The following is a 15,068-nucleotide window of genomic DNA, read 5'->3' on the forward strand; positions in this document are numbered from 1 at the left end:
ACACACGCACAGCAACAGTGAACAATTACCAGACAGGTTCAGGGTGACACCATACACACTAACTATCAGGTACTCTACTCAGCGGACTCACAGATAAGTAACATACAACTCAGCTGATCCCCAGTCCAACAGGAAGGGATCTACTGTGAGCCTGCGCATGGCAGCCCCGTTTGGTCAAAGTAGTGCATTACGAAGGGCTTCGGGTGTCCTCTAAATAACAATCTACACACTCAAAGTCAGCCTGTAGACTCGATTTTCACTCTCAACGGGTGACTCTAGAACTGTCCTCAGTTTCTAGTCTTTTGTACACGAAATGTATTAAGGATGTAGTTACAGAACCGTACAACTTTCTACACAAGTGAAATGACTAGATGGATAAACAATTTAGTAATGCTCTTCTTTACACTGGCTTACTTTAATGTACTGACATGGATCTTCGTGAGTATATTATTTATCGCGAGATTTCCAAGTCCCGACACATACCTGATAATACATGTATGTACAATGTTTTTCACTAGTGAAACACTCAAGGTAATTCACTAAAATGAGGCCATTATAACACAATGTCTAGGCAAAATTCAACTCTCTGGTATAATTAAAGTATAGCAGAATGATGGAAAACCTTAACGTTAATGCTATTATTAATGAATGCCTTTGTACAGTAGTGGATAAGAAGCTTTTCATTCTCCTGTTTTGTAACCTATGGTATTTAATGTAGGTATTACTATTGTATTTAGAGGTATGAGAAGACTGGCAATATTTTTGACTAAAGTAATTTTGAACTCATGATATTTAAGAGGTACCTCAGGCTTCTGATATTTACGCTAGATTGTTGAGACTTGTGTGTTTGCAGGTGAGAGGATTAACCAAATGTGGGTGAAGTTGATCAGGACACACATCTGTTGGTGCTTCAGCCAAACTGAATTTCTTTGTTGACCTAAAAAACAAAGACAGCCCCACGAGGCTAAGAATACACCTCTGTGAACTGAGAAATGCTATGTTTTATATGGAAATACAGTGACTGCAGAATTCAGTGCGTGCAATTTTTTTTCGTTTGTTTTTTCTTTCTATTATTTCAGTATTTTTCAGTGACACAGACAATCTCCACATTTGTTTCTCAGAATTTTATTAAATTGCGGGGGGGAAAGTTGTAAATTCAAACAAAAGATATCAATAAATGAAAATGGCAGGAGTAAAGGCAAAAGGTTTTCTTGGAATAGTATGTCTATACACTACTGTGTAAAAACAAATTGCAATTTTCAAAAGGTCCATAAATTTAGGCAATCAAACTGAAATAATCATCCGTTAAGTGGTTTCAGCTTCTTCTTTTTTTCAATTTCTCAATGTGTGTTATTGCACTTTTCTAGTGACTGAATGATTTATTCGAACCGAAGGTCAAACAGTCAGCCTGTATGAAGCTGACGGGACTAAAATAGGAAATGTTCAGAAAACTGTTACATCACAAAACATTTTGGCTGGAAATACTTTGGAAAAATAGGATAAAAATGAGACGATGCAATGCAAAAGATACAGATATAGCTTAGAAAAAGGCTGTGTACAGGTAATTTCATAGACCGAGTTAAAAACACTCAATACTGTGCTGCTCTCCCGTTGTTCCGAGTCAAGTTTCCCAAAATTGTCTTGTCACAGAGCGTACCTTTGCAATTCATGCAGTGGGGACAAAGAGAACCTTAGCACTAAGATTTTTGTGGGGAAACCTTTCCCTTGGATGTTAAGCATAAGTCAGTTAAGGTTTTGGCGTGGTTGAATTGAGAGTCTGGTCAGCCATGGCTTCCTGCCCTGTGCTACATGGTGATTGGAAGAAGTCTGTGCTGACGGTGACAGCGGATGAGACTCTATATGTTGGGTTCTAGTTCAGGACATGTGCCTCAGATTAGGTCTGCCATGACAGTGATGATGAAGTCTCTCTTTACTAATTAAACTATGTTCAAGCTGAAAAGTTTGACACAAACTTTCATGACATTCCTTCAACTTTAGTGTCTGCTTCATGATAAATCAGTAAATAGCCACCCTCTTATAATAAACCCTGAATGCATGCTTTACATAAATAAAAATGGCACATGTTCTTGCCTCAAAGGTGTTTAATACAGCACATGCTATGGCTGTTCCCAACTCAGAGCTCATTATATAGATCCACGTATCTTGTTACCACGAGTACATATACACGTATATATTTGTGTGGAAAACAATGCCATCCTGCTTCGTTAGGTCTATTTCTTAACGTTCTTCAGTGCCCTTACGCTCATCAAGCTTGAAAAATACAATGCCTCAACAGAGATAAAACAAACAACCAAAAAAATGTACAGTTAATCTGATTTCAAACTGTAAGCATTTCATATTGTAAAATTCTAAAGCTATGTTGGAAAAAAAACTTTTAAGCAGAAACTGTGGATTCACTCTGACATGAACATGAGCGAGTGCATGTGCGAGGTGAGCATGTGTGCAGGAGGGTGCCTTTGCTCCCAGCACTGTGAGCACCAAACCTCATGCGTGCCTCTGCCCACTGCGTGGAATGAAACAGAAATGATGTAAAAGAGGCACCCAAACAAAGAAGAGAAAGGGAATAAAGAGGCAAGAGAAACTGCATCATTCTGGACCTCCCACTCTACGGCCCACAGTAGGTTTCTACGGGAAGGGATGAATCGAGCCACCCCCATGCCTAACCACCATTCAAAAAAGCGGGACCAGCTTCAAAGCGCTTAGCGTGACTCTGCTGCCCACACACTAACTTTGGGAATCACCAACCCAGTCTGCCTACACTCATAGAGGTTACCTTAGAAGACCCCTATACCAACTACTGTGGTTCATCAGCTTCAGCTCAGCATGAAATCCGGGCAGATATGATAGGATGTCAAATGATGAACTCACTGTGACCCTCCATATCCCCCACCAGCCCAGCCATATGCTGCTATCAGGCAGATGGGCCAATACATATTCCCTCATCGAGAGAGAGAGAGGATTGGGGTGGGGTGGCGGTTTAGGACATAGCAAGCAGGGGGAGGGGCAGGAATGTGGTAACATGTAGGCTAACGGATTTGCTGTTTTTGTCCAGCGTCAGATTGAAAAGAAGCGGTCACAACATTCTCTCACAAGGCCACAAGGCCACACCTCCACACGTGCAACAGGAGAAAAGCGACTGAGTGACACATCATGGCTCAGAGTATTCCAGTTGACTATAAATAGAGGTGACAACTGCAACTGATTGCCATACATCTTTCCACACTGACCATGTGGTTCCATGGTGTAATGGTTAGCACTCTGGACTCTGAATCCAGCGATCCGAGTTCAAATCTCGGTGGGACCTTCTACTTATTTGTTTGGCACTGTTCAGATTTGAAACCCATTAATGTATGCCCCAAGCAAGACAGCAAACAGAGCTTTCATGACAATATTAATAAAATACAACATTGTTGACATGGATACAGTTTTTCAGACTGTTTTGGGAATCAGTGGAAAAGACAACATGCTTCACAGAATGACGGCTTTTTGCATGAGGCATTCTGTTTCACAAATCAGTGCTGTATGTTGGTGTGAAATGTGTGCTTTCTCTGTGACTGTTGATGTGGCCACAGATTGCCTTGTGCAGAGTTCTTGAACAGTACAGTAAAATTCATCAATAATCATGGCATCAATACAGTGTGACTATAGACATAAAAATCAAAGCTACCTACAGTTAATAATAAACATAAAATCATCCTTCATCATGGTTTCATGGTTAAAGTAGTGGGGAAAAACAACTGAACAGGGTGACCATAGACCTTTGGAATATTTGGTGCTCTTTTGATGAAAGTACAGTAAGATTCAGGCCCTGGCAAAATCATTGGATACATATAACATTGGCTGTGCAATTTTGTAAATAAAAGTGTTTGTGTATGTGTTTGTGTGTGTGTGTACAGTACAATGCAGCACTGTACCGTACGGTGCAGTGCAGTACAGTGTGTGCAGTGCTATAGGGTGCAAGCATCTGTGTGCATGTAATTTGTTGTTAAGCCTGTAACCCTAGCTCTCCCAGTCTGGGCAGGTCAGGCCATCGTCATCTGAGTCAGACTCCGGTGAGGCCTCTTTGATGCGGCGCAGTGCCTCATGGATACTCCTGGTTAGTGGGTCAGTGGATGCTGGCAGCTCCCCATGGTCCTTTCTCTCTTTAAGAGGTACACGCCTCAGCTTGACTCCCTGGCGGATCTGGACCAGGATGCTGTTGGGATCATCTTCACTCTTGACAGGAGGCAGGGAGCGCTGGTCAACCTTCTTCAGGTGGAAGCTGCCTCTCTTCAGAGAGGCCAACACCTCATCCATGGGGGAGCTCACTGAGTAGAAGGGAGAGGGAGATGGATGCAGTTAGTAGAAACACTACTTCAGCTGGCTGTTGCAGGGCTCCCTCTCTTTTCCGAGGATCATTTTTTTCAGGACTTTTCAAGATCATTTTCCATGACTTTTGCATGGATATACATGACAGCAGTTGCTCACGGAAGGTCATATTATTCAGTATTAAATATCAATTGAAGCCTTGACAGTCTCTAAATGCACTGTGTAACTTTTAGCTGGTCACTGAACACACCCTCCAAACTTCATGCAATAATATGCAATCTCTGTGGCCAAAAGTAAGTGATCTGAGCCAAAAATGTGTTCAAAAAGGGTGCGATCTTAGCAGGTACAAATGCAATTTTATAACCTAATTTTACATTTAACTATAACCTCAACTACATTTCCAGGCCATGTGATCAATGTTACCATTTTACATGTGTTTTTATGAATGGAAAACCAGCCTATATATTTCCAGGTTTTTGAAGGATGCGTGGGAAATCTGCCATCGCCTCCTGGGAGACTATAGACTCTGTTTAGCCACTACTACTGTTTGATCTAAAACAGATTGAAGGCATCTATTTCGTGTACCTCTCCTGCTGTGGGCATCCAACTCTGGGGTCTTCCTCAACTTCTTCCTGGCGCTCACCAGTTGGCTGCTGTCGAAGAAGCGAGGGATGAAGGGGCTGAGTGGGGAGAGAGAGGGCTCCTCTGGCTCACCTTTGCCTTCAGCTTTCTTCCTCTGGCCCTGGTAGCCTGGGCTCTCAGAGGGCGACAGCTCTTCCTTGGGTGGAGGGGGAGGTGGAGGCGGAGGTGGGGGAGGTGGGGAGATGGGGGATGTTAGCAGTGAGGGCAGGGAGCAGGGAGAGCAGGGGGAATCAGGAGGGCCAGGTACAGCCAGAGGAGGCAGTGAGGCTGTGAGGGCTGCGCTTGGCTGGGTGGTGAGCGTGGGGCCAGGGCTGGGGCCAGGGCTGGGGTCAGTCTGGACACTGGTGCTCAAACACTGCGGCTGCTCCACATGCTCCTCTCTCTCCCTCCCGCCTCCGGTATCCCCGCTCCTCCCTCGCTCTCTCCTTCTGGTGTGGGCAACACGCAGACGGGTGGACTTCAGAATGACTTGACCCGGGTACCGCTAGAAAGGGAGAAGGAGAGAGAGAGACCAGGGGCGAGTCAGACAAGAGGTAAATAGAGGCAGGTTGCAAGGAAAGACAGTAAGAAAGAACAATGAGATAGCTCGTCATTCACAAAAATCATGTTGAAATATTAACAGTCAACAGGAGTGTACAAACCTGTTTGAAAGTGCGTAGTCTGTCAAGAGTTCTCTGCCTCTCTTGACTAACTCTGCTATTTTTCCTCTCCTCAACTTCCTCTTCTTTGCACTGCAGAAGGGGAACATATGAGAAAAGATAGGAGATAAGAAAAGATAGGGAGCAGAGGAACTGATTATACTGTAAATGTATTGTGAAGACATTTCTCACAGAATACAAAAAAAAAATCATGTAAACAAGTTGTACCTGCAAAGCATGTTGGGATGCAAAGTCCCTCTGGCCAGCGTGGTGTTTTTGCTGCTTCCCAGTGTGGTTGGACACACAGATTTCCTGTAGGGGAAGAGATAAAACACATCAACACATTGTTAAAAACAGTCTCATATGTAGTACCTACACGCAGACAACTCTAACATGGACATGTAGGGCTTCAGAGAGTACTGTATTTGAATGTAAAGTGGTATAGTACTTCTTGCAATAGCTTTTTAATCATATCATTGTCAACAATGTGTCAGTCGGTATTTTCAATGGTTTTCTGCATTTGATATTGTTTATGTTGTGAAAGAAGAATGTTAAAAGTTAACACGGTATTTTAATTTGCCATTTTTGTGCATTGTACAATTTGTTCTGTATTTTAGATAGAGAACGAAGAGTAAACGCTCTGCATTTTATATGTGTGACAGGTACTTTTCATAAAATGTAATTCACATACAAGTAGTCAAACACAGTGCTTTAAAAGATTATGATATTGCTACAAACCCGCTTGTTTCTCAGGTAGGAGCGTTTGGCTGTGATGCGACCCCTCCTGGCCTCTAGCTGCCGGGCGCTGACCTTAAGTCTCCTCAGCTCCTCCCTCTCTGCAGCATCGTCCTCACCAATAGCATCTGGACTCTCATAGGTGTCATAGTAGACGACCTCGTCCTGACGCTCTGGAAACACACGCATGCACACACACACATGCACACAACGCACACACACACACACACACACAGTCAAACAGATGGTTAGGTGACAAAGGTGTCTGACAGAGACTACACTCAATATACATAGGGTAATATGAATACTGTATTGTCATCAGTCATCCTTGAAAGCAGCTCTGCTAATTCCAGGAATGCAACCAAATGATGCAATATGACTGTTTTCCAGGACTGAAAGATTAGCCTAAATCCCGGACACATCGACACACACACCTGTTTCTGGGTCGTGTTTTCCAGGACTGAAAGATTAGCCTAAATTCCAGACACATCTACACACACACACGTTTCTGAGTCCTAACCTTTAGGGACAGATATGTTATAACCAATTAGACATGAGCAGATAGACTTGTTAAGATAATATGGGCTTGGCCATTGCAGAGTGCCATTAAAGCTGCAGTTGGTAACTCTGGAGAAAAGAACAAGAGAGAGCGATTTCGAGAGATTTTGAACACAAACACCAACACCTCCTCCCCTCCTGCTCCTTCTCCAGCCCCTCCCTTCCTCAGGTAGCCCTTCCCCCAAACAAAACTCAGCCTCGTTCATGAACTCACATGAACAGTATTTTTTTTTTCGGTGAAAAAAAAAGAACGGTATTTTTTTTGGTAAAAAAAAAGAAGTACAAATATCTTCAGTATTTTTAGTTTTTTTTTGTGCTTGACTATGCAGTTGTTGGCAACCGAGGAATTGGAAATTTACTAGGAGTTGATTCCAATGCTGCCTGAGCGTCATTGTCCGCCATTGTTATGGATGTCTTGTGAACACTCAGGAAACTCAGACAGCAATATGATTGACAAGAAGTAGGGACAGCCCCTCAACCTATCAGGGCGGAGAGGCCAGACAGAGGCCCTGATTGGTCAAAGATTACAGGAGCGGTAGCATTTTCAGATTCCTGAATACAGAGGGAGGGGATAACACTGAGATCCCGATTTATTCTCAGACCACTTATATTACTGATAGCTGAAAGGGTATTATGGCATTTTTACCAAATAAAGCACATAAAAAGTTACCAACCGCACCTTTAATTAGATATCTCTTCACGTTTAGATATTCTGTAATGCAAGTCAATATAAATTGCCAAGTTAAGCTCGACCAGCTTAACATTGGCCCTTTCTGTAATAAAAACATCATAAGAGAATATTCTTGGTATTGCACACACACACACACACACACACACACACACACACACACACACACACACACACAGACACACACAGACACACAGACACACACACACACACACACACACACACACACATACCTGTCATCTGTCTGCGTATGCTCTCTAACTGAGCAGTGAGAAGCAGCTCCTCACACTGTAGTATCTCAGCCTGGATGTCGTACAATTGGAGTTGGAGCTCATAATACTGTGCCTCTAGGTGATCTAAGCGAACGATTGCATCCTCACCACGACATAGGCCCTGCATCTGAGGGACAAGTCAAGAGGCAAGTCAAGCTGGGAATTGCTACACAAGAAGTGGCTTGTGAGGGATGAGCTCCGGCGTGAGTGAGTGAAACAATGAGTGAGCGAAACAAAATAATCTATGGACTTATGTAGTTTTTTGCTCTATATCTTAATTATGTGTGGCTATGTGTTTGTATATGTATGTGTATGTGACAGTATGAATGTGGTTAGATGGGTGCATGCATATGTGTGTGTACGTGTGCATATATGTAAGCCCTGAGGCTATTAGTCTACTGCATAATGACTACATCCGCTCTTTCCTTGGCCTGTACTGGACAACCCCCACTTAAGTGTTACTGTGTGTTGCGTGTGTGTTACTACCTCCTCCCTGAGTGCATGTTTCTTCTGTTCCAGGCAGATCTCCCTGGCTCTTTGGAGCTGTAACGTTTCCTTAGCGACTGAATAGCGAAGTCTTTCCATGCGTTCCACCGCAGCGGTCCATGCAGCCTTGCCAAACTTACGTTGGTCTGTCTTCATACGCTCATAGACCCCTACACACACACACACACACACACACACACACACACACACACACACACACACACACACACAGAAGAGTGGGTTATATGCAGCAGGTGGCAGAAGCAGTGGGCAACTTCTCATGGGACAGCAAGTCAATGATCAGATGACTTTATCAGTCTGAAATAGAGGAGTGTGAGCTGAATATGCTGGCATTCTCTCACCAGCACAACACGGGGGTTAAATTTGGGTTTAGTGAGTGAGGTCTTGGGAGGACATGCGGAAGATTTTCTTTATGGCGTGTAGGGAGACCCCTATTGGCAGCATTTTAACACTACAACCATTCCATAATGAGGTTGTGAGTCGATAAATTACATTATTTTTTATTTAATATGTGTCAGATAAACTGAAATAATACCACTAAGTGATTGAGAAATACTGGGACAAACGGAGGTGCATTATGGAGTAACCCTGCAGAGAGACATACTGTTGGCAGAGCGCTGTATGATCAATAGATTGTCCTTTCCTCCGATCTTTGTTTAACCATGGCAGGATACACTCTCTCATCAATACCTAATCACATCAACCCAGATCTTTGAAACCTCACAGAGGTCAATACCAGGCTACCGTTGCCAGTATGCGTGCATGCATGTGTGTTGGTGAACCATTCGTGTGATTCAATTACATAATGTTAACAGTGATAATACTATACCTCTCTGAGCTCTGGCAGTGATTTCAAAGTATTTTACAGTGAACTCCTGGATGTTGAGGACCGCCTCCTGAGCCTTCTTCTGCCAATCAGAGTCCTCCTTTTTCAGGGCCTCAATCCGCCTGGGGCCTAAGTAATCATTTTCCATGGAGATCTGTTGAAAGAGAATGGACATGTCTTGACTCTCTTTCGATAGTGAGACCAAACACAATAGGTGTTTCACCTATTGTGTTTTCACCTCAGTGATAGATTATGACAAATACACATTTCATGGGACATCAGAATATTACTTCATTAAAGACTTAAAGATTAACACTCTGCATGTACATTCAAAACCTCCTTCAGCACCAGTGTCTCTTTTACATATGTTGTGGGGGTAAGGCATGGTTTGTGCACAAAGCCTGGAAGAAACTCTAGTTGATAATTACTTGCCAAAATGGACCATGTTAGATAAATGTTCATCTGAAAAAACAGACCAGGAGACTGCATGAAACTGCTCCTTTCACCACAAACAGCAGGCCTGTAGAGGGAGCTCAGTAGCTGTATGAGCAGGCATTGATGAGTTACTTTATAAAATAGCCTCACACACACTGTTTGGGTGTGTGTGTGCACAGACACACCTGCATATTCAACCACACACACCACACACGGGTATTTACCAAAACTAGGCAAAAAGTACTGCTAACTTTTTAGTGACTTTTTATTTTTCACACCTTTATTCACTGTTTTGTATTGCCAGGTTTGCAGCAAAGGCTGTAACTTTGCATTAGTGTATTTCTTTTGCAAGAGTGTCATTTCTCTAGCTTTCTCACAATACAGTACTTTATTGTCAAAGATAACATAAACAGTATAAAACCAATTCACAACAGCATGTTTAAAGATTAGGTGGGCTTATCACAATGTAGGTATGACACAAAGGATGTCAAACGATGTAAAATCGGAAAAACTTTTTGAGAATGTTTTGGTTATAATATCCCAACTGTGTGAAAAAAGGATAATGCAAATAAAGACTGTTTTGAATAGAATCAGAATCAGAAATACTTTATTCATCCCTGAGGGGAAACTGATTGAACTGTCTGACTGATTGATTGATTGATTGAATAGAGATATTGCGTTCTGTGTGGTGGAATATTTTAAGCACTTAAAAACAGATTAATATTTACCAATTAAGCTGCTAATACATATTAACTTTGATGTTACTAAATACTTCTATACAGTTCTTACACTCCAACAATAAATGAAGCTTAACAACTATCTACATACACGGAATACTCACAGCATGGTTGCACCATCTTTTATCAAATGCTTAGTTGAGTCTTTTGTAAAAAATGGATGTTCATTATGGAACATGGTAATAAGTAACCACCTCTGGGTCAGCCCTGCAGTAGTTCTCCTCCTACCTCTCCGACAGGAGTTTCTGTTGGCAATTTCACCCCCTCATCTGAAATTCTATATTGTGGTGTGTCTCAAGATTCAGTCCTTGGCCTATTCTGTTTGTCTTGTATATGCTTCCCCTTAGACAGATAATAAGGCACTTTAAAGGTATCTCCTATCACTGCTACGCAGATGATATTCAATTATATGTCTCGTTTATACCTCAAAACATAGCTAAATTGTCAGCTTTAAATAGCTGCCTAAATGCTACAAAAACTGTATGGCAGATCATTTCTTACAGCTAAATGGAGACAAAACAGAAATCCTTATTTCTGCCCCTCCTAGTCTTATCCCTCAGAAAGGGATGGTCTTGCGTCTCTTGCTTCATCAGTTAAATCCTCTATAAGAAATATTGGTGTCATTATGGATCAGGCTCTGATTCTGGACCAACATGTAAAGTGTCTGATTTGCTTTTGTTATTTTCCAGCTCAGAAACATTACAAAGCTCAGGCCCATTGTGTCTCAAGCAGAGATGGAAATGTTCCTGCTTTTATATCATCCCGTCTTGACTACTGTAACTCCCTTTTCACCTACCTCAGAGCAAAACAGCCCTGGATCGTTTACAAAAAGGTCCAAAATGCTGCTGCCAAGCTCTTGACCAGGTCCTCCAAAAGGTCTCATGTGACACTGATTCCGATTGCTTGTCACTGGCTCCCCATCAAATTCAGAATCCAATTCAAAGTTCTAGTGATCACCAATAGAGCTCTGCATGGTCAGGCTCCTGCCTACATTAGATCTGCTGCAGCCCTGTGTCAGGTCTCTAAGGTCCTCTGATCAGGGTTTGCTGGTTGCTCCTCGATTCAGGCTTAAAAGTAAAGGAGATTGAGCTTTTGAGGGCGTGTCTCCTAAACTCTGGAGCTTTCTCTCTTTGGACTTCAGATCTGTGGCAACTGTGGACACCTTTAAAAAGCAGCTCAAGACCCATTTGTTTAGACTTGCCTCTATCATTCCTGTCTCCAAGAAACCAACATCCACATGTCTGAATGACAACCGACCCATAGCACTCACCCCCATTGCCATGAAGTGCTTTGAAAGACTGGTTCTGGCTCACATCAAAAACATGATCCCCCCCACATTCGACCTACATCAGTTCGCCTACCGTCCCAAAAGGTCTACTGAGGATGCCATTGCCCTGCACGTTGCTCTGAGCCACCTTGAACTTAACAACACATACATCCGGATGCTGTTTATAGATTACAGCTCTGCCTTCAACACTATCATCCCCGCCAAACTAACCACCAAACTCCTCTGCCTTGGCCTCAACCCCTCCTTCTGTAACTGGATCCTGGACTTCCTGACCAACAGATCTCAGTCTGTTAGGTTAGGTGACCACTCCTCCTCCACCCTGACCCTCAGCACAGGTGCCCCTCAAGGCTGTTCTGAGCCCCCTCCTTTTCTCCCTCTTTACCCACGACTGCCTGCCAACTCACCCTTCAAATGTTATAGTTAAGTTTGCAGATGACACCACAGTCATTGGCCGTATCACCAACAATGACGAGATGGCCTACAGAGACGAGATTGAGCACCTCACATCATGATGTACTACCAACAATCTTGTCCTTAATGTGCAGAAGACAAAGGAGCTGATTGTGGACTTCAGGAGGTCTAGAAGCTGCAGCCACTTCCCCATTCACATCAATGGGGTGGAAGTGGAGCATGTTTCCAGCTTTAAATTCCTTGGAGCCCACATCAGCGAGGACCTTTCGGGGACATTAAACACCCAGGCCCTTGTGAAAAGGCCCAACAACGCCTGCATTTCCTGAGGAGGCTGAGGAGCGCCCGTCTACCCCCCAAAATTCTCACCAACTTCTACCACTGCACCATAGAGAGCATCCTGACCATCTGCATCTCAGTGTGGTACGGCAACTGCACCTCAGTAGACAAGAAAGCCCTGCAGCGGATCGTCAAGGTGGCCCAGCATATCACCGGTACCCAGCTGCCAGCCAAAAAAGACATTTATCACAAACACCGCCTTTGAAGGGGTCTGAGCATCAGCAGAGATCCCACCCACCCCAACCATGGACTGTTCTGCCCCCTGCGCTCTGGGAGGCGCTACAGCAGCCTCAGAGCCTGCACTACCAGGCTCAAAAACAGCTTCTTTCCACAAGCTGTTGCGCACCTGAACCTGGCTACCCACTGAATGTCTGTAGATATTTTTAAATATTTTGTACTCCAGCTCTCTTTTAACTTATTTTTAGCTTTTGGTCTTCATGTGTGTATATCTTATATTGTGTTTGCTGTGTTTGTCTGTGTCTGTCTTGCACTGTTTGGTGAAGCCACAGCCCTCATTTCATTTTTAACATGTGCCTGCACATTGTTTTTAATGACAATAAATTGAATTGAATTGAACTGAATTGAATTAAGTAATTTTTCTATTTTCTATTCATTTCTGTTTTTGTGTTTTATATCTATATGTATGTTTAGGCTTTATTTCCTCTGTGAAGCACTTTGTGACGTCTCTGCTCTCGAAAGGTGCTTTATAGATAAAGTTACTTACATACTTACCTCATCTTTACCTTACCTAACCTTTAAACTAATACGCCTTTGCGTCTTATCAACTATGGATAGGTCTCCATCAACCCATCTCTTAAACAAATCCACTTATAACAAAACACGGGGATGGAAAAACATACTGAATGAAAGAAAGGGCAAAAGGAGAAGCATGCAGCAGGCTGAAAGAGGGCATGGCACTGCAACCTAAGCAGCAAGGGAAGAGACAGGACAGGTGGCGAAGGACAGATGCTCACCCCAAATAACCTCACCTCAAATCAGCTGACACTGCACCACACTGAGCTATATCTGCATCATTTCACACTGCAATCCCTGGTGGGAGGGTGCCAGTGGTCATTCATTTCACATTCTTATCTGAAGCTTTGATCACATAGGAGGAAACAACAATGCACAATGCATAAAACTGCCCTGCTCACACACCCCTCCCTCCCTTCTCTCCATTTGTGAATATTAGTCGACCAAAGTGGCTTGAAAGTGCAGTGGATGTGACACTGCAGATGCACAGCGCGCACACACACACATACACATACATACACACACACACACACACACACACACACACACACACACACACACACACACACACACACACACACACAAATATTCCCTTCAACCACTGTTCCCTAACATAATATCAAGACAATGAGACATACCTATGCTCACACAGCACTCCAGAGAAACTTGCATTTGCGGTGATGCACAGATTCTCATCATGAGCGCAAATTAATATGACACCCCCGTGATATGTGAGAATGGCAGGAGAACAGTACTGCTATGGAGAGGAATAACATGACTACCAGTGATCATGAACGCTATTTATCAGTGAATAAACAATGAAATTTTACCTTAAAGTGCTTAACACCCATATGAACAATACAAAAAAAATTAGTAAAACACAACATGTCTGTATCAGAACAGCAGTTATACTGAGACAATGGCCTCTACGCAGGTTTGCAACAGCCAACATGTGGCCAAACCTATTATAATAACTCATGGAAATTTGCAGTCCAACCAGTAACAGTATGATTGCTGCAATGTATGAATATTACCACAGAGGAGAATTTGGCAAAGAGTGGAGCGATGAAAATTTTGTAATCTAAAATAAAGCCATGAAAGTGTTCATGAGTCCCAAAACTCTTTCAGTTTAGATTAGATTCAGACGGAGGACTTATAAACTAAGAAACATTTTACTGAGCCTCACTGGGACAGAAGAGAATCCGTGGACTCAGCTCAGTCAAATAATAAATGCTGCCTTACTTCACAAGCATACATTCAGTCCAACATGCAGCAACCACCGAGACTATTATTTGTGATTATGTGTACAGTAATTATTGACATAGGCTGTACAGCTATAATAACTAAGTATTAACAGCTGGATCCATCAATTTACAACCACCAACCTAAGTTACCAAAAATAAAAAATATATAAGACTCACAAGACTACTGTGGTTTTCATCAGGTGGTATCACGCTGCTATATAGACTAAGAAATCAGGGAGAGAAGTGGCTTGGGCTCACAGCTGCCCCCTCCCCCCAAAATTGCCAAAACCATTTGGGGGATCATCAACAAACAAGCTGAAGAGTAACAGGGGAATTATATATTGTATGGCTGTGGTACTCTACTGTACAATATTCCCATGGAATTAAACTTGCGATAAAATCCCATTGGACTGGGGCATCCGGGTAGCATAGCGGTCTATTCCATTCCCTACCAACGTGGGGGCTGCCAGTTTGAATCCCTGCGTTACCGCTGGCTTGGTCATGTGTCTCTACAGACACAACTGGCTGTGTCTGCGAGTGGGAAGCCAGCTGTGGGTGTGTGTCCTGCTCACTGCACTTGTGCCTCCTCTGGTCGGTCGGGGCGCCTCTTCGGGGGGGAGGGGTAACTGGGGGGAATAGCATGATCCTCCCACGCACTATGTCCCCCTG

The 15,068-nt window shown here is 43.2% G+C and overlaps 1 protein-coding gene and 1 non-coding gene across 2 annotated transcripts in view; one reads left to right on the plus strand and one right to left on the minus strand.

Moving 5' to 3' along the window:
* Positions 1-660: 660 nt before the first annotated feature.
* Positions 661-15,068, minus strand: part of LOC130117078 (junction-mediating and -regulatory protein-like) — a 31,145-nt gene continuing 16,737 nt past the window's right edge. Inside the window, exons 3-10 of the mRNA XM_056285230.1 lie at positions 9,199-9,349; positions 8,349-8,518; positions 7,824-7,989; positions 6,348-6,517; positions 5,838-5,921; positions 5,613-5,702; positions 4,915-5,455; positions 661-4,328 (exon numbers count right to left, since the gene is read on the minus strand). Of these exons, the coding sequence (XP_056141205.1) occupies positions 4,021-4,328; positions 4,915-5,455; positions 5,613-5,702; positions 5,838-5,921; positions 6,348-6,517; positions 7,824-7,989; positions 8,349-8,518; positions 9,199-9,349 (1,680 nt within the window). The 3' untranslated portion in view covers positions 661-4,020. The remainder of the gene's footprint in view (positions 4,329-4,914; positions 5,456-5,612; positions 5,703-5,837; positions 5,922-6,347; positions 6,518-7,823; positions 7,990-8,348; positions 8,519-9,198; positions 9,350-15,068) is intronic.
* trnaq-cug (transfer RNA glutamine (anticodon CUG)) lies at positions 3,254-3,325 on the plus strand. Its single transcript has one exon. It is a non-coding gene; the product is annotated as a tRNA-Gln (tRNA).

Source organism: Lampris incognitus, chromosome 1, assembly GCF_029633865.1.
Source record: "Lampris incognitus isolate fLamInc1 chromosome 1, fLamInc1.hap2, whole genome shotgun sequence".
In the NCBI taxonomy this organism is placed as follows: domain Eukaryota; kingdom Metazoa; phylum Chordata; class Actinopteri; order Lampriformes; family Lampridae; genus Lampris; species Lampris incognitus.